The sequence below is a fragment of the Tyto alba genome, unplaced genomic scaffold, assembly GCF_018691265.1.
Source record: "Tyto alba isolate M040663 unplaced genomic scaffold, T.alba_DEE_v4.0 Super-Scaffold_14, whole genome shotgun sequence".
Taxonomy (NCBI): Eukaryota; Metazoa; Chordata; class Aves; order Strigiformes; family Tytonidae; genus Tyto; species Tyto alba.
In genome coordinates, this window is record NW_024881276.1 from 15,855,935 (window position 1) to 15,879,216 (window position 23,282).

The 23,282-nt window shown below is 37.2% G+C and overlaps 1 protein-coding gene across 1 annotated transcript in view; it reads left to right on the forward strand.

The window, feature by feature from the left end:
- PDK3 (pyruvate dehydrogenase kinase 3) overlaps positions 1-23,282 on the forward strand; it is a 56,408-nt gene that overhangs the window by 13,736 nt on the left and 19,390 nt on the right. The window contains exons 2-3 of the mRNA XM_033010072.2: positions 7,415-7,556; positions 17,142-17,213. Of these exons, the coding sequence (XP_032865963.2) occupies positions 7,415-7,556; positions 17,142-17,213 (214 nt within the window). The remainder of the gene's footprint in view (positions 1-7,414; positions 7,557-17,141; positions 17,214-23,282) is intronic.

Genomic DNA, 23,282 nt, shown 5'->3' on the forward strand with positions numbered 1-23,282 from the left:
AGAGGGAAAAAATAGGTTAGTAGAGAAAACTGGAAGTTGAAGTCTGCTTCCTGAATTTCCCTTGGTTTGAAGGTCCGCCAGTGATAATATTGAGGTATAACCCCAAAACATTCCACTTATAATCTTTTCCCATCTGATGGTATGGAGTTTAGAAGACTTAATGCATTCAAGCCTGCTTTTGTGATCTGTGTTACCTCAAAGCTTCTGGATCATGTTTTACTTAGATGTTTTCTTACTCTTTTTTCCCCTCCCCTCTGATACCTGTCTAGTTGAATAAATGGCATGATTTGTTTTTAGTGGAAACGTCTAACACTTTTTCACATCTAGAAAAATTGATTTTAATATTGAGATTCCACTTTTTGGGTGAACTTTTTATGAAATCTTAATGCCTTCCTGTCTTATTTAAGTAAATTTACCTATATTCTTAACATAAACTGCAGCAAGAACGTCAAATCAGTCCTTCAGGTGTGTCATACTTCACTGCATAAGCAAATCCACCATCATTTAGAGACGCTCTCTTGTGGATGGTGATGGTTCCAAAAGCAGCAGTGTTTGTGTAGGTAGCATTCCCACTGTATTGTTACAAACCCTGGCTTGTTTCTTTCATGTGTAAGGCTGTTATATGGAAGGTTGTCCATAGAATATTCTTCACTGGCCTTAGTTTGATGTAAAGTCCGGGAGATCACTGCTTAGAGCCTTGTTCAGCTAATGTGTCTTCTCATTTTCACTATGTTGAAGGCTGTATCTGTTGTCGGTCTGTTACATTGACTTGTACTTAAACAAAAGAGTCCCAAGATTGGCATCACAATCTCTCCTCAGTGCTCGTTTTGAACTGAAGATTTGAAGGTGGCAGAGAGGAGGCCATGAGTATGCTTTTCTGTGTGACTTCCATATAGTATGACTGAGTAGCCAGACAGGTAAGATTGTTCAGAAGATTGAAGATGATAGAGCATTCATTAAAAAACCTCTTTTTTTAAACCTTTTTAAAGACCTACTGTGGTGACACTTGACATTTCTTTCATTTCTTTTGTGCTAGGTATGCATGCAGTAGTAATCATTTGAAATAATTTGAAGATTACTTACTTCACAAATACCTTGCTTTTTATTGCCATTTTTCTGTCAGAGTAAATTCTACTGTATAAATTAATTTATGCAATCGGTGCTGCGTTTCTACTCATTCTGACTTGCTTCAGAGTTCTCACTTTTTGCTTATCTCCCTGTGTGAAATTGCACTGCTTTATTTTTGAAGGTGATTGACAGGATAAATGATGATCACTTTCTTCCTCTTGGGTCATGAGAGAATTAGGGCTACAAGGAATTTTAAGCAGCATTCAGTCTAATCTCCAGTTCAGAGACTGAATCAACTAGCTTAATATAATTTTGGGCAGATGTGTAACTTTACTGGTAAAAGAGATGGCAAAAAAGCTGAGCAGGTTGCTGTCTTCTACAGTGTTTATGATCAGGAGGTTTCTGACAAATTGACATGAATCTTGCACAGTTTGAGTCTAGTACTTGTTTGGTCCTTAATGGACTAGGTTACTGGTGCCTCATTGGTAGCGAACTGTAAGGCTTTGAACAGTGTTGCTGTATTCTTTATCTATTTCTTATTAGGTAAATCTAGTCAGAGTAATTCATTCCTTTATCACATACTGTTTTATTGTTGTGGTCATCTGAATTTCTGCTTGGTACATCTACACTTCTAGAGGATGCTCAGAAGTTGATGTAATTTATCAGTGTTGAGTGAGTTATTTTACATGTCTTTTTCCTTTATCGTCTTTGGGCAATTTCTGGGTTAAGTTGTGAGCACCATAGGTATAATCTGGGAGTCTCTTAATCAGCTTGAAAGTATAACTTTCATTAAAAAGAGTAAAAATCTAAAGCTAATCTAGCCTCTTGACCCTGAATTAAAATTTAGTCCCTTAGAAAACAGAATTACTTTATAGGGTTATTTTCTACCATGAATAGTAGTATGAAGCTGCTTTGTTCCTTGCAGCAGAGTAGATCTGTAGCAAAGAGGTCGTATGCTGTATGGCTTGTTCTGTATGTAGCCTTAGTGTGATACTCCTCATTGAAGGAAACTTGTTTCAGTGCCTGGCTTAAGAATCTGGTCTGCACAATTTTTCCACTTTAATCAACGAAACTGATTTATTGATTGAAGTCAAGTATTGCTGTATTAAAGACACTAGGAAATAAATGTTGATGGTGTGTGTAAAGCTGTGAACTCGGTATATCATGATGCCTTACTTTCCTTTCTTCTTGTCTTTGTGGATAAGAAGTCTTTCACTTTCAGTCTTACAATATTTTAATTTTCAGTTTTTTAAAAGCGTGCTTTTAAAGAGATCTATTTGCTTTGTGTGTTTCTGGGTATATAAATGTACATGTATGAAATAAAACAGATGCTGTCCACTAGAATGTCCTTTTTTGGCTGTTCTACCTGCATTAAACATTAGTTGGGCAGAAGAAGTTTTAGTGAAGTATAATTTAGAGATTATTTGCATACTTAATGAAAGGGTCAAATTTGCAATGCCAGTAATATATCTGTTCTTCATTCTTCATCACGGTTGCTAACAAAGCAGGATATTACTTAACTATTCTGTGGAACTCAGAGTTTTAGCATCACAAAAATCAATGCAGAACTTTTGAAAACTGAAATAGTTGCATTTCTGATGCACTGTTCTGAAAGAGTTTTCTGTTCCTATTGCAGCATCTTAGATGTCTGACAGCTTATGTACCTCAGAAATTGTATTTAAAATCTTTAACTCAACAGTTTGAGATGAGAACAGGTGTTCCTGATGGATTTGTACACCTCTACAAGTGGGGTTTTTTCCTTCACTTTAATTTTTACCATTAATATGTTCAGGACTAGCTAAACTATGCAATGAAATTTTGTTAGCTTTTGAAAGGATGTGAAGACTTGTACTGTTCTGTGTTCTCACAGGCAGCAATATATGGGAGGGTGATCTGTTACACAGCTTACTGAAACATTGCCAATAAATATGTAGCTAGAAATAGTCAATTCAAGAAACTTTATTCAACTTCTTTGAGACTTTTTGGTAAGCTGTAGAGGATCCAAAATTTCCAGGTGATGTGGTTTCTTGGGCATTCTCTCCTTTCTAGTATTTCTGATCTCTCATACATGGCATTGGGAACTTCAGACTCTTGCTTCAGTTGGTTTCTTTCATGGGTATTGTGTAGCACGTGGGCCCACCCACAAATGTGGTGCTGATACTTGAAACCTATGCAGTCACCAGTTTAGGGAAGTAATTTTTTCAGCTGTTTTTCTTGAAATTTAAAATCTTCCATAACTTTTGACTTGCAGAAAATTTTCAGTATCTTGAAATATCACTCCAAAACTTTTCAGTCTGCTTTAAAATCTTTAGAAAAACAAATAATCAAAATGCTTTAAAACCTTCTCAAATGTTTTATTTATAAGTATTAAAACCATAAGTTGAACAACTTTTTGATGTGATCATGTTACTAGTGCTTGAAATCTAAATTCAGTATTTGATAACTAAGCAGAAGTACATCATATGTCATTACTAAGTATTCTATTTCAGCAGATAGTCTTCACTTAAAGAAAATTAATATATATTTGTATTGAAACACTCTTCAGGGTGAATTATTAACAGAGCTTTTATTCAAATAGCTGATACTTGGCATGAATATAGAAGTTGTGCAGAACTTAATTACTAAATGTGTAATATTTTAATGGGAGCCCATTCAGTATTCAGAGGAAGTTGAATCTAAAACTTTGAAAAAGTCTGGTGGTGTTTTTAATTTGAACATATTCATTTTACTTAGAAAAATGTAGATGGAAAGCACTAGTAAGGGAAGACGAGAAAGAAAAGAACCATAATTAATTGCTGATATTTAAATAATGAGTAGTGAACTGAATGTGAAGGCAAAGGCCTTGCCGTAAGTTTAATATCGGGGAGGAGTGCTGTATGGATAATCTTGTTACAAACTTTTCTGTCTCTAGCAGTGTAGATTCTGTTTTATCATTAATTGAACAGTGATGTCCCACTGTCCTGTCTATGGAAGAAACTCAGGTACAGTATTTAACCAGTAGTTGCACTGATGTCTGTAGGAGTACTTAAGACAGTAAATTTACAAATAAAATATGTATGTGAAGCATTTGCTTTGTGATACATTGCATCTGACCAGACTCTTCTGCAGTATTCCTACAGTTCAGTGATTTACAGGTGAAAGTTCATGACTTCTCAGAATTAAAAATTAATGTTAATTTCATATACTTTAACAAGATAGCGTAAAGCTGTATTCGCAATGCATTGCTTCAAGTATAAAAGGAGTGGGCTTTCTATTAGTAATTCATAAAAGCTGTACTCCTAGTATATTATGCCATGCTAGCATCATACTTCCATGTCATTACATTCTGCCTTGAAGTCTGTTGGTCTTCAGTGCACCATAATTAAGTAACTCTCTGACACAGCACTTCCTGTTTTGGAAATAAAGCTAAATACAGTCCTTGATGCCTAATGCAGTGCAGTTTGTATTAGGGCATGTGGTTACTGTTTTCTTTCTTCCATTTGAATTCATACAGAGATTGTTTTATGTATTTTGTTTTATGTATTTGTACTGAGTAACTTCTTGGGGACTGCAGAATAAATCAAGGAGATGATAGTCAAAAGTTTCACTTTCACTTTAACCCTGAGAGAATAACTGAAAAATCCTTGAACTGAAACTGATGGATTTAAACTGTCTTTACCCTGTGGTGTTTAAGACAAAAGCCTGATTCTGGCAGTGTGTATTGACCCTGTTGGAGTGATAGCAAAATCAATGAAGAATGCTGTATATTTTAAAAAAAGATGTAACGAACAAAGCAAAAATAAAGCCAACCTATATATATTAAAAAAGAGATATCTAACTGTAGGCTAAACCTGCAGAAGTGGCATTATGGTTTACTAGGACACTGTTTCTGGCAAGATCTTTAGAACTTAGACTGACTTGTGTATGATACACTATATTAAGAAAATACTTAACTTACAGACTCAGATCTTATTTTTTGTACTTAGTAGGATGCCCCTCAGTTTGACAACTGCGGTTGTACAGGCGTTGCTGTGAGGCAGAGCAGCCAAGGAGCAACTGTTAGGACATGGTATGCTTTTTGCTTTGAAAGCTGGAAGATAGCTATTGCTGATCCTTGTGAACAGCAAGCAGAGAACTAACCTATTGCTGGAAGCTGAAGCAGCTCTGTGGAGGCTCTCAGATGAATTGCATACAGCTAAGCAGCCAATATTCTGACCACATGCCCCAAACCAAGGGACCCCAAAGGGCTCTGTACCTGAAATGTAGCTGTACATTAAAGCAAGGCAACTCCTTAAAGAGAGTTTAGAACTGCTGGGCTGAGATGGATTAAATGGAGATGAGCCCTTGCTCATGAGAGGAGAGGTGGTGGGTCTCTTCTGCCAGTCCTGATTTCTGGTTTAGCAGCTTTTGTGGTCTGCCTTGCACAAACCCGGGCCCCCCGTGCCCTTCCACACGCTTTCAGGCTGTGGGTTCTTGTGCACAATTTCTTCATACTCTCTCTGGGCTGTCTTTCATTGCTTTTGATTTTTATTGCCTAGGAAACAACTAAACTTGCTCTCAGTCACTCTTGGGAAGAATCAGTTGTCATCTTTGTTCCTGAGGATTTTTCCAGCCCAGAAGGTGTAGGTGAGCTTACTCGGCGAGTCTTTCCTGCTGTCCAGCCACAGTCTTCCCAAAGAGCTACTACATACAATGACTTGTGAACAGACAAGTATCTATCCTCTCTTGTAGGTGAATTGGTATCTAATTTAATTGAAGGATTGAACTTTGAAATAATTTCTGTGCTTCACAGAAAACAACAATGTAATGTTTTGTTTTCTTTGTCTAATATTGGCAGCATGTGTGTATTTGTAATTGAAGATGTGAAAATAGAAGTAAAATAGGTCCAAATGTTTGCTGGAAGAACAATAATAGAATTACTGACACTAATAGAATTTAGTCATCCACTGATGATACCTAAATGAGCAAGAAAAAAGGGAAACCCTGTTCCTTCTTGCATATTCCCCCAAGATTGTGTTATGGTTTGGGAACTAATCCATCGATGCATGCTATCCATGCAAAGAAGGTCAAAACTGCTGTTCAGCTGATTATAATGGGACTGTCTTACAAAGTATCACCTTGATTGTGCTGGTTGCATTGTAGGAGTCTTTCAAATTACAAATCTCAGTGATTATGTGCCTAGCAGTGCTTTTAACACTTTCTGGTTTGCTTGAACATAATTTACAGCTTTTGTATTATGCCTTCACTCACAAATTTTGCAGGTGGTTGTATTGGTTACCACAGATGACATTTGCTGTCTTTCTAGAGGAAAGCTGAATACTGATGGTTTATTACAAGTAAAACATGGATTTTTTTTTTTTATTATTATTTTAATTTATCTGGACTCTTTAGAAATTAGTCATGGTGGGGAGTTCACTTGTGAAATGCTGCAAAATACAAAAAAGTGTGTCAAATCAAGTCTGATCTTCCATCTGAACTATTTGGGCAAGAGTCTTAGCATATTATGCTTTCAAATATTTGTAGTCAAAGTTTTATAGGTATCTCCAGTAACTAGTTTAAGAATGCTATTAGTCCTGTCAGTCTTCTGGTTTGTGTAGGGTGGCTCCAAAGTACTGGTATTTTGCTGGCTCCCTTTTATTTGTGTTCTGTTTGGTTTGGTTTGTTCGTTAGTTTTATTTTCAAAATACTGTACTGGATAGAAATCTGTTTTAAAAGTGAAAGTCCAAGATAATCTCAGCTGCAGTTTTTCCACATGGAAGTGTGGTGATGAGCACTCCACTCTCCAGGTGGTTAGTGAGCATGTTGAAGGCTAGGCCTAGGAGGGATGATGACTTTTGCTGGTCTTTCCAGGTGCTGCTGAAATGTTTAAGTGCTTGGTAGGTTTGAAGAGCATGTGACATGAAAAATCAGCCAGCTGTTGCCATTCTGTTTTGTCCCTTTGTTTTCACTCCTTTTCCTCCATTAGGTGTGCTGCATGCACTTTTTAAAAGCTCACTTTAGTAGAGAGGTCTTACTGGTAAAAGCTAGTATTCTGGGGTTTTATTTCCAGCAAATAAAAAGTCTTTGGTATCTGATGCTTTTTATTTATGGGATGAGACATTTTTATTTGTAGGAGAGAGGATGACATGATGTGAAATGAGGAATTATGTTAAAGGGGGTTAAGCTCTAGGAAGGTAAAAGTATATTATGTATCTTGGGAGTGAGAGGGAAGTGAAGGTAGGTACTGAAATAGATTATTTTTAAAATGTTATATTTCTGCAAGTGATTTGTAGGTTTTTGTTGTTTTTTTTTTTTTTTCTTTAAAAAGCTTCTAGTACTGGGAAGTCTAAAATTTGTTCTGCAATGGATATCTTTTTCCTTCCAACAGGACGTGACAATGCATGTGAGAAGACTTCATACATGTTTCTGCGGAAGGAACTTCCTGTGCGACTAGCTAACACAATGAGAGAAGTCAATTTGTTGCCTGACAACTTACTTAACAGGCCTTCAGTTGGGCTAGTACAGAGTTGGTAAGTTTAAAAAAAAGTGGATTGAAAAATTAGTGTAAAGCTAACACTATATGTGTTGCTTTACTTGCAACTCAACTTGAATGGTCTTGAAGTCAATTTTCTGCCTTGAATTGTTTATAATGTGTATTTTTTGTCAAATGAAATTTAATTTTCTTCTGTCTAATGTTTTAAGTAAATAATATGGATCTTAGAGAAGAATTTGTAAATCAGTCTTGTAAGTTAGTAAAACAGTACTGTTGTCTCCTAGATAATTAGAATCAGTCGGTAACTTTCAAGAGCGAGCTTTTAAAATACTCCTTAGTGTATTGCACCCATGACTTCTTGAGTTAGCTATTCTTTCTCCTTATTCTTCCTTTGCCAAAAATACAGAAAGAAAATTTAAACTTCATCCATGCTTCTCATTGCTAAATCTTTAAAAACATAAACTGGTATTCAGTAGAAGTTACCGAACGTGAGAAAAATCTGGTGTCATTCAGTAACATTCTCCATTGTAATGACTAGCATATACCAGAAGTGATTCAAAGTCCTGTAATCTTTTCCACAGTAATTAATTTCTAGCCTACTTGCATGTTCAGTGAGGTTTGGAGACTACTGCCTTGTATGTATTAAGCTTTAAACAAATAGTCATTCCTGGGGTATTTGTTGTATCTCTACCTGCAAATATTTGGTCCAAAGAATTGATGTAAAAATACCTTTGCAGAATAAAACAAACTTGCCTTTGTGAGTAACAGCTTATCTAACTAACAGCCGCTAATATTGTAGGCTTCTGTTACGTTCAGTCATAGCCCTTGAGCCAAGAAATTCCACATTGACTGTGCATTGACTGATTGATTTGGTCTCATATTTATCAGGCCTCAGACTTAGAAATTAGGATATGTGATATTGTGTACTTTGGTTTAAATATGTTTGTCTTTGAAAGGTAATACTAGCTGTGTTGATGACCACTTCAAACATAATGATTAAGTGCTTCAAATAATTGTAAATGCTGTGGAGCCACACAATAACAATCACTTTGTGGTTAAGTGGCAGCTTGCAAGGTTTGAAGGCTTCATCTGTCTGATATTACCAAAGGCTGTTATGTCAAATAGGAGAGAATGGATAATATGCAGGCCTTTTAGGCTTTTCTGATCTAGATGACTTGTGAAGCTGTCTTTGGTGAAATGTGGACAGATAGGTAAATGAAGAAAAGGAAGTAACTTTTCTGTGACTCTACAGCATAATTATTCTAGTCCAAATACATGCTTTGTGGCATATGCTTCTGCCCTGTTAATACAGAGTCAAGCAACATTTGGATCACTTCTAGCAAAGGAACTGAATGGGTGTTTAGAGTGGCTTCCCCCTTTAGAATTTTTGCTTAGAGGTTTGAGGACTCATGGGATGACTCTTATGGCTACAACAGATACTACTGATTTAAAAACAAAAAAAATCAGTTTTGAGTGTGTTGGAATACATAATGACTGTAAGATACTTGTCCAAAGATATTTGATATGATAATGTGATTTGCATTATCACAGCTGTAGACTAATAGTTTTCTGTTAAATGGGCCAAAATATCAGACTTCAACGTGATGGAGTTCAAGTGGACATCCAACCCAGAGATGGAAGTTTGAAATCAAAATGTTTGTCGTAGTGTTCTTCTAATTTTAATCTTCAGTTAACTATCAGTTTTTGTGGAAAGGGATATCTTCACTAAGACTATGTAAGAATATTTTTGTGATCTTATGTCAGAAGTAGCAAAAGTAACTGTAGCATGTTGTTTTCCTGATTATAAATGTGGACTTTAAAGAGCTTCTTTCTTATTTTTCTGTTTAGAGGTTTTAAATTGCTCTTTTAAACATTTACCTGTAGATTTTAAGTCCTAGTGATGTACTGGTGATGAACTTTGGGCAAAATTTACTGTATCAGTTAGCTTCTAAAAAGACCAAAACAAAAGTTTTATTAAAGTCGGTGTGAATGACTTCGGGTATTATGCAACTATGCTGGTAGAAGATTTTGAAACATATTTATAATTTCTTAACCTAAAGTTTAGACATATCTAGAGATGCCTGCATTTTATGAAGTAGAATAAATAAATATAAATTTAGGTGTTCAGTTGTTTTGTGAACTTGTAAAATGAAGAAAACTCTTCCTGACATGTTTGTTACTTCAAGAAATTTCCTTCAGATCAGATTTCATGATCTGTTATTTTTACTATGCCGTAGGTTGAGGAAGCTTGACAATTTATTAATATGCAAACAAAAAATCTGATGTACATTTGCCACAAGTGAGCAAAGACATAATTTTATGCATTATTCAACTTAATCTGTTTATTTGCTAATTTTCAGTAATTTACTTAGCAACGTACTTAGGATTGATTTACACTACCACTTTGCACTAGAAGCCTGTGTTTTTATGTGCTTTTGGTGAGACTCCAAATTAGCTGGAGCTCTAAAATTTAAGTTCACAGTCTATCCCTTAATGTTAGCATGCCAAAAAATACAAAAAGCTCCTAATCTTTAAAGCAGGCTTTATTAAATTTATAAATTAGAATACAGTGGTTCTGTAAATAGATGAAACTTAGGTTTGGTGGATTAAGAAAACAAATTAACCTTCCCTGCTGTAGAGCATGGATCCTTTTCTGTCAATCCTCTGTCCAGCCAGGCAGTGACATTGTGAATTGCATTAATTTCGTAGTCCTTTATAGGGCCTGTGGGAAGCAACCTCATGTTGTCACTTCTGAGAATGCGCTCCTGGCTGCAGGCGAGCCCTGTTCTCTTCTCGGTTCTCTAATCCATCTTCATGGTCATGCTGTAGGCACTTTGCTTCCTGTACCACGCTCCGTGACTGCATTGCGCTGCCTAACAGATTTTACAACTGATTGCATCATTGCTCACAGGAAAGGTGCTTTTTTTTTTTTCCCCTCCTTTTCTGGGTTGCATAGACTGATGTGTGCAGCGATGAGGATAGGCAAGACAGCTGTCCTTCTTTTGTACTACTCAGCTATGTTTAGCTGAATAAAGCTGGCATTGCCCACAGAGTGAACTATGAACACACGCACACACACACAAAAAAGTTTTGCATTTCAGTCTGTGCATAGGTAAAACATTAGCTCTGTTCCAGTTCGAGTTTGTAACTCAGTTTATGTGTATGTTTTGTGGAGTAGCAAGGCAAGGAATAAAGTGAATCAGAATAACAACAGGGTTCTGGCTCTGAACTGCAGCGATTCCAAATAATAGAGAGATCAACAACAAATATGCCAGGGTTTGGCAACTTATTTTCAGTGTTTCAAAATTAATGGGTAGCTTCCTAGTTCCAAAGTAGTGGGCCTTTTAGGCCAGCTTTGAGAGGGCACTCATTAGCTAAAGTGCAGTGCAGGTAGGATATTGAACATGTGGCAGAACTGCATAATAAAGGATACCATTGCTAATGCTGTGTGATGAGAGAAACTAGTTACAATAAAACCTTATAATGGATAAGATCAGAGCTTGTAAAATATCCAAAGTGAGTGCGAGATTTGCACAGTATGCTATTCAATCATATCTAAAATTCCCATTTTAATTAACCCTGATCAAATTTCTTTACTTAACTTTAGTACCTATCTCTGGAAAAAGCTATAAATTTCCATTTATCTACTTGGAAAGACTCATTTGAGAAATCAGTACAGTTTGGGGATTAGTAATTGTTTTTCCTCTATTTTTTACATTCAGACTATGCTAACAAGATTGTGTTACCATGGAGATATGTTTTATCGGTTCAGTTCTTTGGTGTTAGAGAGTTTCTAAAGGAAAATCTTAGTGAAATACACATAGGGAAAATGCAAAGGTAGCTTTCATGAGTTTAGAAAAAAAATTAAAAATCTGGAGTTGGCATTATGGGCATTTACAGTGATTTCATATATGAAATGTGCCATTCTAGAATTATTACATTTGGTAGACTAACAAGAATTCAATCTACCTGGCAATAATTAATGAAAGAACGAGGCTGAAGGGTGCTTGAAATCAAATAGCTTGTCCAATGAATTGTAGTGTATAGTGATAAAAAATTAAACACCAGAAAGACAACAGATTTGAAGGGCATAGGCTTTGATTTCTGCTTTTGGTAACTCACTGATGATAGCAAAATGTAACATTATCTTTTTTTTTGTCTATGCTGTTTCAGTGTGGGGTTTTTTTGCCCTTTTTTTTTTTTTTTGTAAATTTATGTCCTGTGTAGTTGTATTTGTTTACTAATAATACAGCTAGTCATACCTTGTTCTGGTACCTTCCTCCTTTATTCTAGCTGGTTGGTAACTGTGCGTGAAGTGTGTTTAAAACACCACAAGTCTTGCTTTTCAGTGCTTGATAAATCCTGTAGTTACCACCTTCATTTATCCATATCTGCACCCACAATTCAAATAAAAAGAAAATGCAAGGAAACAGATGAATTATATGGAAGGGGAATGACCTTTTTTACACACACAAGTTATTACAGGAGTGAACTGAATTACTGGCTGTTCACTGTTAGGCAGATTGTAACGTTGGTGGTTAAGACAATGTAGTGAACTATTTATTACAGCTAACCAGAGTCATAAATTTCACTTTAAACAAGTTTTTACTTTATTTATTTTTGACATGCTTGGGAGGGAGCAGAAGGGATTAATTTACTGTAGAGACTGGAAATCACAACTGGATAGAAGACATACAGCATTTGCAGCTCTGAGTTGTTATTTAGAGACTTGGGGTAATGTACAGGGTATTACAACATCCCAGGTTGGGTGACATAGTGGTAGGCATTGGACAGTGGGTTAGATTTTTGACATAAGATTACTTCTTTCTAGCTTCATTTGGTCAAGGTATTGGAAGAAAATCTTGTAACTTAGATTTGAAGTTAATAACCTTTTCTCTGAGCTGGTCCCTCTAACTTGCTGGATATAGTGCTTGTGCTAATGAGCTTGACTTCTGAAGTAATATCAATTTGATTTATAATCAGAAAGAGATATCTACGTACTGTTGATAACCATATAAAGGAAGAGCATTGCCTGTTTCCTAGTTTCTCCATCACGACAGAGATTAAGGAGAAATCACTTTAGCTCATTTATAAATCTCCTTAGTGCATTTAGTTTGTGTAATTTTCCTTTGTTCTAGAAACTCTCAGTTCCTCATTGGTGCTATGTTGAGCCTGCAACAGAATGACCTCAGAAGCTGTCCTGCCTGCTGGTTATGCTGAAGACTGGTGACCATGTCTGGCAGCTTTTTTCTGGTTGAGACCTCCTTTAGCTGTCTTCTGACTGAAACAGTTTTCTGCACAATTACTTCCCTGCATTAGATGAGAGAGTCACTTGGCTTGCCCCTGCCTGATACTCTAGTAAAAGTGCTGATCCTTCAGCACAGGAGTAGTGATGTTTGATTATTCCAGGGGCTGCGGTCTTGGGACCAATGTCCTAATAAGCTAACAGAGTATGAATCTCAGTACAGTACACCAGTAATGGTAGGCAACCAAACAAATCCACACAGCACAAAAATCAAGTAGCAGCACCAGAAATACTTATTGCTGTTTATCCTCAGCATCAGCTGATTGCTGATGTTCAAGATTTCTGGTAGGAGGTCTGTAGCAAAAAGTGCCTGCTGTGTTGCTTCTCAAGTGTCCTGGATCTCCAGAGGACTTTCATAATATTGTATGATGACAAACGAGGGTGAGCAGCTTCCTAATAACCTCCTCTGACTTGGCCATGAGAGAAGCTGTCACTTCTTTCATGGCACAGATTTATGGAAGCATCTTTCATACAGGAAGAAGCTAAGAGAGCTGAATATCACAGTTGTTCAATCTAAAGAAGAGAAGGCTTGGGTGTACCACTGATAATAATTGTGTATTATCAGTGTGTATGAATACCTAACGGCTAGAGAATGAAGATCACGGAGTGAGACTTTTTATAGTAACGCTTGGTGACAGGACAAGAGACAATTAACACAAAGCACATGAAATTCCATCTGAACATAAGAAAAAACTTTTTTTTACGGTGAGGGTGATCAGACACCACAAGAAGTTTGCCCAGAGAGGCTGTGGAGTCCCTTCTGTGGAAATTTTCAAAACCCAGCTGGACATGGTTCTGGACAGCCTGCTCTTGCTGACCCTGCTTGAGCAGGGAGGTTGGACTAGATGATTTCAAGAGATATCTTCCAACTAAACAATTCTGTGATTTTGAATTTCTGTGGAAGGCTGGCTTGCAGCCCTGGGTGTTTTGGGAGACAGAAAGGGCTATTGTTGTCTTTATGAAAATGGGTATAGAAGAGTAGACTGGGGGTGTGGGGGAAAAACAAAGGGAGGGCAAGGAAAAAAAAAATTAAAGGTCTCCCCAAAATCGGGAGGATGGCAACAGAAAATATTAAGGGAAGCTTATTTCAAACCCAGAGGAAGGTTTGAAAGGGTGGGAGAGGGAAGCATAAAGCATTAGAGGGGTGGTTGCTGACAAACGTGCTGACACTTAGGGCATTTGGTCTTTTATGTATTACGAGAAATACTTTACAGTGTGGAGGGTACTTGTGACAGTCCATAGTCTGCCTCTTGGCATGTATCGTACCTATGCTGGAGAAATCATGGTGTTTTGGTCACTTACTGGTTCAGGTCATGATGTCTGCCTTGGATTTCACACATTTGATGCACATCTACAGCAGCTTCCAGTTTAGCTTCTTCTGAAAAGAACCTGATCTTTCTGAAGTGCCTGAAACTATTCTGCAAATATAAGCAGTGTGGATTAAGTGAATATTATTGGGAGATTAATTTTAAAACCATACCACAGGTTTAGATTTGGAAATAAAAATGCTAGTGTAGACAGTCATTGAGTGGCAAGAGGTCAACCTGTAGTTGAGGAATAGACTAAGACTCCTTCATGCAGGTATTTTTGGTGTAGATTGCTTCTTCCTACAGAATCAAATATTATGCCTGATTTCCTTTTACCACACAAACAAATTTAAGACAGCAAATATTTATTTATATCTTAAGCTATATCACTTTTTTAATTCCTAAATGTATTTGCAAGAAAAGAACGCCACGTGAAGGATACCTTTTTCTATATTTGCAGAAAAACTCCAGAAAGTCAGTTTCCTCTTTGAGACAATTATGGAATGAATGACTTGGGTATGTTCTCATTACCCATCAAGGAAATGGTGAAGGAAGTAGCAAAGAGTGGTTGTGGAGTATCATGTATTCACTAGAGGCAGAGCAAAATTAGGCACGGGAATGGGTCTTAAGCGTTGTTTCTGCATGACGTTGCCTGGTTTGGTGAGAAGTCAAAAGCTCATCTTACTGCCTCCATAGAGCCAAACTGATGATACCCTGAATTGCCTCATTGTCCACCCCTTTCTCATCTTTTATTTTGGAATTCCTTTGCTGATTATTTATTAGTGTTTTGCTCACTGTAATAATGTTACCTTTTTTTCCCCATCCTGTACCCATGATTAACTTTATTGACCTTGATTCATATGAGGCAGATGACGTTGAAGAACACATACCTCTTTGAAACAAAGGAGTGAGGGTGATCATAGTTTGTTACGTGTTGAGTCTTGCAGGTGAAGCAGCTGAGTTCAGACAGTAAAGCAGCTTTTCCCAGTGAGACTTAATAAAAGGGGAATGCATGCAAGGACACATTCTTAAAGGAGATTGGTTCTCATTCACTCTCAGAATCTCAGTTCCTCCTCCAGCTGATGGTCCTGATGATTCTTCCCCTGCCTCTCAATCCTCCACATCGTGTATACTGTTCCTGCATAGTTAGAACTGCTTCCCTGTTTTTCTAACTGCGAAATGTTGCACTTTTCAGGAACTCATCTTCAGTGGATAGGGGACTGTGGCTCCTTAAATTACTGCCTGTTCCCTTAAATGCCCTTAGGCAATTTCTTGAATTCCTGGGAATGTAGTGTGATGGTTGTTCTAAAGCTGGTACTACCTCTTAAGAGTGTAAAAGAGCGTGTTTTAAAATAAGCAATACTAGAGACTTCAGCTGCTTCCAAAACTTGCAACTGACAAACATTTGGGGGATTTATGTAGTCGTTTGTGATGGTTGCAGGAGGGCAAAATCACACAGAGGGACAGGAGCTAGTGTTACTGTGATGACCATGTTGAATATGTCAGTAACCCGGGAGAAATGTGATGGTTGTGACCTGTGATGGTTGCAACTGAAGTGTGGATTGGAGTAACAGCATGTGGTTCTGGAGGGAGTCATGTAGACTGCATTGCTGTCTTAAGCTTTGCTGTAGCTTGAAGAAGTAGGGTGGAGTTTCATAGCTTGCTTAAGATGATCTTAACCCAGGACTGCTACCAAAAAAAGTTTTGTTGTAATGTGAAGTTGTCCACGTTTCAGTGTCTGGGGTCTGTCTCACAGGCACTAGGCTTATGCATAGACCATTCTGTTGAGCTGATCTATTGGGTTGCTGCTACTGAAAGGGGAAAGGCTTGATCACTCATTTTGCCTTTTCCTTATGTAGGCTTTATGGTTATCTTTTCTCTCTTGTGCTAGCTTTAGCCAGTTAGACTTGTTCCAGGAGTTGTTTTCATGTCTGAAAATGATTAAAGAACCAAACCAAGCCTATGTGGCTGGCTGTTTTACCCTTGTGGGGAGTCATAGCTGTTAACACACACACACCTGATTAGCATTGACATTATCATAGTGCAAGTGACTCTGCAAGGGGGGACAAAAGGGAGGGGAATGGCAGCTCCTTCTGATAACATTAAAACCCTACATTTTATGTGTGTGATTAACACCTTGTGTGATTTGCTTCAAGAAATAGATTCCAATTCTGTAATCCTTAAAGCTACATGTATACTGCTAAATGCACCTGCTTCAAGGTGTGCTACCTGGTCCTCATTAGTAATGTGACATAATGGCATTTATACTGGTGTTGAGCTAGTTTCTTACGGAGAAGGCTGGCGATGTTCATGTTGATTGGTACTTTGCCTTAAATCTTCTTTGGGTCTTGTGTGGTCCCTCTGTGGCTCTAAGCCTCGGTTAATACCTCATGTGTGCCGAGTCTCTGAACTAGAAAGAGCTGTGTTGTAAAAACACCACTCTTATTCAAAACTGAGGGTTGTGTCATGTCACCCGAGGTACAGCAGTGTGAGGAGATGTGGGAGTGTGTGAAGGGACATACTCTTCTGGAGTGCTGTGGTAGGACCTGCTTGGTGCGGTCTTGATAGCACAGCTTTAGGGAGTGTTTCTTGGAGCTTTATTTTGTAAGGAAGGTTGTATTGCCCTCTGAGGAACGTAGGAGCAATGTAACATCTGTACAAAGTGAGTGACCAGGAAATCAAGATCCAGGGACAAACTAAATTACCTGAAATTACAGGCCTACCCGAAAAGAGAGTTTGCTCCTGTTAACTCCAGCTTGATTTATATAGCAGTTTTCCTGAATCATGGACTATAGGATCATAAGTAATACTTTTAAATTCAATATAACACATTGTAGTTGCTTTCTTTCCCTTTGTTGCAGCATCCAGCTTCACTGTAGCCTTTGCAGAGAATTGTGTACTATGTTTCTGTTGTTTCATATGAGGTTGTAGTCTTAAGATTAAAAAAACCTAAAAAGTAATTTGGATTTAAGTATTTCAACTCTTTCTTTATCATTTTTGCTTATTTCAGGTACATGCAGAGTTTTCTTGAGCTTTTAGAATATGAAAACAAAAGTCCTGAGGATCCTCATGTTCTGGATGAGTGAGTAATTTGTTTTCTTGTGACGGTTCATTTTAAAATAATTTGTCTCAAATAACAAGTGTTTTTGTACTTCAGGATAACAGTGACCTTATTTGTAAGGTAGAATTTGTGTATCAAAGGACAGAATTGTAATCTGGAGCAGAATATAGGAATCCAAGTGCTTTTGAGCAATGTATTTTGCATTTACACAGTCTGATAGCTTAAGAAATGACATGAAATGCTTCCTCCAAAGCTGTATTGAGAAGACAACATGCATGTGAGAATATACTTGCCTATCAAATACTTACATCAAAAATGTCATTTTAGTATACACTGAATTTTACTCTGTATATAATGCATATTAACACATTAATACTTTGAATTTTTTCAGTTTAAAAACATTCAATGTGTCAGCCTGGTTTTATCTAAAAACTTATTGAATGGACTTCAATTATTGGTGTTCATCTACCTCAATTGAATATTACTTATGTTTTGAGAAGAAAGGAAAGCTTAGTCAATTCTCTTTATCAACAAAATCATACTAAATCGCCATTGGAATGTTTTCTTGAAATTTGTATGCATAAAACAGAAAAGAATGACACATGTAAGTGAGAACAAGTGCAACATATGCATCAGAGACTTAAAAACAAACAAACAAACAACCCAAAACAAACCTTTCCCCCTGACACTAAGGTCTGTGGTTAGCCTCTAAGGTATAGCAGTCAACTTTAGTTTCAGGAGATTACTTCTTGCAGATTTTTTGTTCCATTGACTGGTTTTCTTAGGGTAGCTTGTCTTTTAAACTTGAATTTCATTTTACGCTCTGGAAGTCTTGCCTCATCAAGCAGTCCTTCATACGAAGTGTTTCATAAAACATTTTGTAGTCCAACAAATGTTCTGTTTGTGCAAGATGTGGCCTGTGCTGTGCAAAAATGGTGTTTTGTCTTCATTTTGTTTCAGATACATTAATTGCTATGTTAGGTTAAGTAAGGATTCTATTAGGTAATGCACTTTAGATATTATGCTCTTTTGGCTGTGGGCATGTTATCCGAGATCTTTACACTCTATTTTTTAAATATCAAGCAATACATGGAGGAGAAATTCAAGTGCACAAGTACCAAATTCCCTGCATGGCAGAACTGTAAAAGGAGCTGTTAGGATTATAGACTGAGTGAATTGTAGTGCTATTGAACAAGGGGAAAGTAACTGTTTTCTCAGTGCAAGTCCTAAGCTGGAATACTGTCTTTAATTCTATGTAATATCTATTAAGAAATTAAAATGCATGTGGACAGTATTGATGTAAAAGGCACAAGAATTAGAGAGTTGGATAGCTCCACCTCTGAATAATTTTGAAGACATTTGTTTAGACTGGCAGAAAAGAGATTGAAGTGCAAGACACTAGAAGTCTGAGTGTGCCAAAAAAGAAAAAGTCACTGTAATAAAGGATGACTAGTTGCTGCAGGTGAAGAAGCATAGAATTTAAAAATGACTGACTTAATAAAGTTGAGATTGTACACATGACAAAAAGTACAAATTCTAATATTGAGAACAGACTGAAAAAGACCATTTCAGAAGGCTACAGAGCATTCCATTTTAAAAGCTTTTAAGAATAGATTAAATAGCTTTCAGTGATGTTCTAGGCATGCTTATTCTGTAATGGATACATTAGATGAACTTTTTGACTACCTCTAGCTGTTACATTTTGTGATTGTGTATTCACAACCTGTTTGCTGATGGGACAAGGATTTCTGTTTGTGACTACTTTAGCAGTAAGTTTTCCTACTGCTTGACTTAACATTTTGAGTGGGATTAAGTTACCAAAGCACAAGTGTCTGTTGCCTTTTGAGGTGGCATCAGCTGTCCTACACATCTAAGTGATCCTAGGAAGTGTAACACAGATTCTATTGAGCCTATAATGTCCTGGATGTGCAGGTGGAGACAAGGTGGTTATGTAGCTTCTGGTACCATCTTAAATGTATTTAGGTAACTGAATTTCAGCTTTTTGTGGACTTCAGAGATCCAAGGTAAATCACAGTATATGTACTTTACTTTTAAAAAGGTTGATCAACAATTTTCTTCGAGATCTGCTTTTAGAGTCTGTTCATAATTACCAAATGAATTATCTGATTCTGCCATATGGATAACATGCATTCTTGATATTGTTTCATGGCAGTTGGAAATACTGTTTGAGATGATCTGTTAGTATGACTTGCCAAATATCTGATGATGAACCAAATATTTACTAATTCAGCATAACTGTTAAAATCTTTGAAGTCTTGCAATTACTGTATTATATGTAAGTACAGATAAGAAGTATGCTGGGAATTTTTTGCTACCTACTGAGGTAAAGTCCAGCTAGGAACTTCGACAGCAAGAGTCATCTTTTATACTAAGTTTGGCGTGTGAAAAGAGGTGTAAGACATGTTATCCAATTAAAGAGCAAATTTATTCTTCTTGGCAGTGTTGGATAGACTACCTAAGATTAGAAAGTCAGATTTACTTTCTTGTTCTTTGGATGTCATACATTCATAACTTTCTGAAGGCTATGCCATTTAACTGGATATTGAGCTGTAATTAGCTATTATTTTAATATTCTTTGCAAACTATGGCTTCCAAAAATACTCTTAACTATGTCCATATTTATATTGTAATAACCCGTAGATAAATCTGACAAATTTCTTAACTTCTGTACCAGTATTCCACGTTGCTGCTGTATAGCCCTATGCTACTTTTATGCCTTATGGTCAGAGGAGAAATACTGGGAATTCCAGTAGTTAGTGAACTACTTTTCAGTGGAAAAAAGCACACACCTAACTTATGTTTACATAACAGTATTCTATCCTTTAGTGATTGCATCTATCAATTAATACAGAAATGGAGCCCTTATCTGGGACTTTTTGGGTAATGTCTTTAGAGATGCGAGAATAGGAATAGTACTTTGGTTCAACCAGCTTGGTTTGCTTAGAGAAGGACGTGTGAAAGTTGTCTCTGTAAGGTTTGCCTGGTCCTTTGAAACAGCGTTTCTGGTCCTAGCAGTATCTGCAATGTATCTCTGAATACCTTGTGTACAGCAGCATATGAAGAGGGGTTGGAGCATGCTTCATCTTTTGGTTCCTTTCAGCTGTCTTGTTTATGCATGGAGCATGCTGTAGAAGTGTACATATTAATACTATATATTATGTACTTCATATTACAGAAGACCCAGTCTTGCATCCTTTGGTCATCATAGTGCCCAGCCTTGTTGTGGTATCAGATGATTTACACATTTCATTATGGCCCCCATCTCTTCTTCCTTTAGCTTAATTAGTATCTCAAAATGTGAGACTTGCCTGGATGGAAGTACTTGTGCTCCAGTACAACTCCAGCAGCTTTTTTTTGGAACTGAATGTGATGTCCAACTGGAGCACTCAAAAATGGTGAAGACTTACAGAGCAGTTGATTTTTTTGGAAATTGAATGAGTGCCTTGGTGGTCTTCTTGTCAGCTGAGGTGGACTTCAGTTTCTGTTATGGCTAATCATGGTAATAGCGAAGGAGAGAAGGGGATGTAAAATGATCTTTTAAAGAGGTTTGATATCCACAGATGTGCTGTATCCATGTTGGCAGTAGTTTTTCAGTTAATGCTTTCTAAAATGATGGAATGACTTGATAAGTTGAACATAACTGTCCCCTGACTATTTGTATTATATCTCAGCTTGTCTGGGGAGCCTGCTCTGGTGTTCAGAATTTGGGCTCTTTTTCCGAGGAAACCATTTCATGTGTCAGTGTTACAGGATTATAGATGTTATCCATGTACTGGCACAGCTGTCTGAAGCCATGCAGTGAAGTAAAGCGGGAAATGCATCTGGTGGAAAGGTAGCCCACTTTCAGCCCTATGGTCCCTAAACTGTTACGCCATGTGGCCTACAAAGACAGACAGCAGTGCCAACACAATAGAGAGGGGGAATGATTAGGGGTAAGTGCAGAGACTGAACTAAAGCTGGTGATTTTGAGTGACTTATCTCTGCTCTCGGTGTATGAATTTGAGGACAGATGTATGTTTGAGTCTTACCTTTCTATGAATGTTGAGCAAAATCCTTTAAAGAGATTTTTTTGTCTCAGTATTTCTGTGAAGAGGAGGTTCAGAGGTGCTTCAGTTTCTTTATTACATTCTGTTGGTTAGCTGACCTTATGAAGACTTACTACAACATAGCCACTTCACTGTCAGTAGTATGGGCATATGCCAAAAGGTCAGGTCACTTTTGCATTTTGAGAACACAAATGTATTTCCTCGAGCTGCAGAGTGCTCAGGTGGAAGCCTTTCCACAGTTCTGTCAGTGTGATTGCAGGAGCATTAAGATATGGTGGCCATGCTTGGTAGAGGGTGTAAGCTGGTGTTGGAAATTTCCTGTGGTGTCAGTATGCACCTGGGTAAACACACAGAGGCAGAAGTTGGTTTTCAGAGATTGAAGGGTTTGTAAAATGTGCTGTTCATGTGTACTTTCAAAGAGCACTTAGTGTGTTCCAAATACCTCAGTGTCTTTGCTGATTTTTTTCTTTGTGGCACTCTTGTCGGAGGGTGTGTGAGGGAGTGTCCTGGAACAGAGCAACTGAAGTAGTAAGCTGTCAGTATGTCTAGAGATAATGCAAACACAAGAAACATAGTAAACAAGAAGTAACTTTCCTTTCTGCAGCACTGAGATTAGAATAGTGATTCTGTTAGCAATTTGAAATAAGTAAAGACTGCAGTAGATTTCATTTAGAAGGTGACATTTTGTTACTATCAAGTAATGTGAAATGCTACTTCAGTTAGTTTTGCACTTCTAAAACAGCTCCACTTTCTAGTAGAGAAATCTTTCAGAGTGTGAGCTTGTACCTGTCTAATTATTCTCTGCTATCAGCTAGCACTTCTTTAAAAAAGAGCAGCCAATCAAAAAAAAAATTGCATGTCTGTTCCATTTAAAGGGATTTTTTTTTCAGTCTACTCATCACTTTCTTGTTTTTAGTCTTTCAGATAATACTATCCATAAGCAAACATTCATTTTCTCTTTATATTGACTTCCTTATGACTTCTTTTCTTGCACTGTGATAGCTCAAACCAGAATAATATATACAGTCATTAGGGACTTATATAATGACTTGTGTTGTGACTTTGATTGTCTTTGCAGAAGTCTATAGGCTTAATTTATTTAACAGCAAAGGTAATGCCTTAATTATTTTGTTAATATAGAAGCCACTGAAGCTCACTTGGCTAAAATAGCTTCATCTTAATAATTTTTCATCTTGTCAAACCAACTGCATTATATATTTGTTCTGGTTTTGAAAATACAAAACAGTGAATTTTGAAAAAACAGTCATTGCTAAATAAAATTTCCAGAGTTATTCTGCAATATTCCTCCCCTCCAGCTATAATCCCATGTGCATTTTAAGAATTCCTTGATATGGTCTCCCAGTTTGAGTACAGTAAAAGCTTTGTGTCTTGGGGGTATGTGGGGTGGGTGGTAAGGAACGAGTGGTAAGATTAAGGAAATGCGTTTGATTTCTGCACTGCTGATTTGAAACATGCCTATATACTTCATGTGTTTGATCCTTTAAAAGAATCTTCTTGATGGAAACACGTGAGTGAACTCTGTTATCTTTGAAGATTGAATGGGAGGCTTGTCATATCATTGCAATAATTCCTTTACTGTGTGCATTTGCACACTAAGCTTCAGCTGTGAGTTGCTGGTCTGTAGCAGATAAACCTCATAGCCCTTTGGCGTGCTCTGTGCATTCAGGCACTTTGGCAGTGGGATGTCAGTGAACATTTTGTTCTTGTGCAGCATGTAGCCATCATGTTGTATATAGTGTGGACAGTGGAGGTATTAAAAAACAAACAGCAAAGCTGTCAGCAAATAGCAGTTAGAGAGTGTTTGCAGTTGTCTTTCAGATGTGACCGTAAGTGTTGCTTCTCAGCTCCGTTTGTAGCTAGTGTCCTATCGCTCTGAAACAGAGAAGCAGCATGAGTACAGCCAGGCACTAGTCTTGTCTTAAAAACTAACATCAGATTTCAGTGGTTACAGATCACACAAACCTTTTAAACCTTAAAATATTTTAAGCTGTGTAGTCAGCAA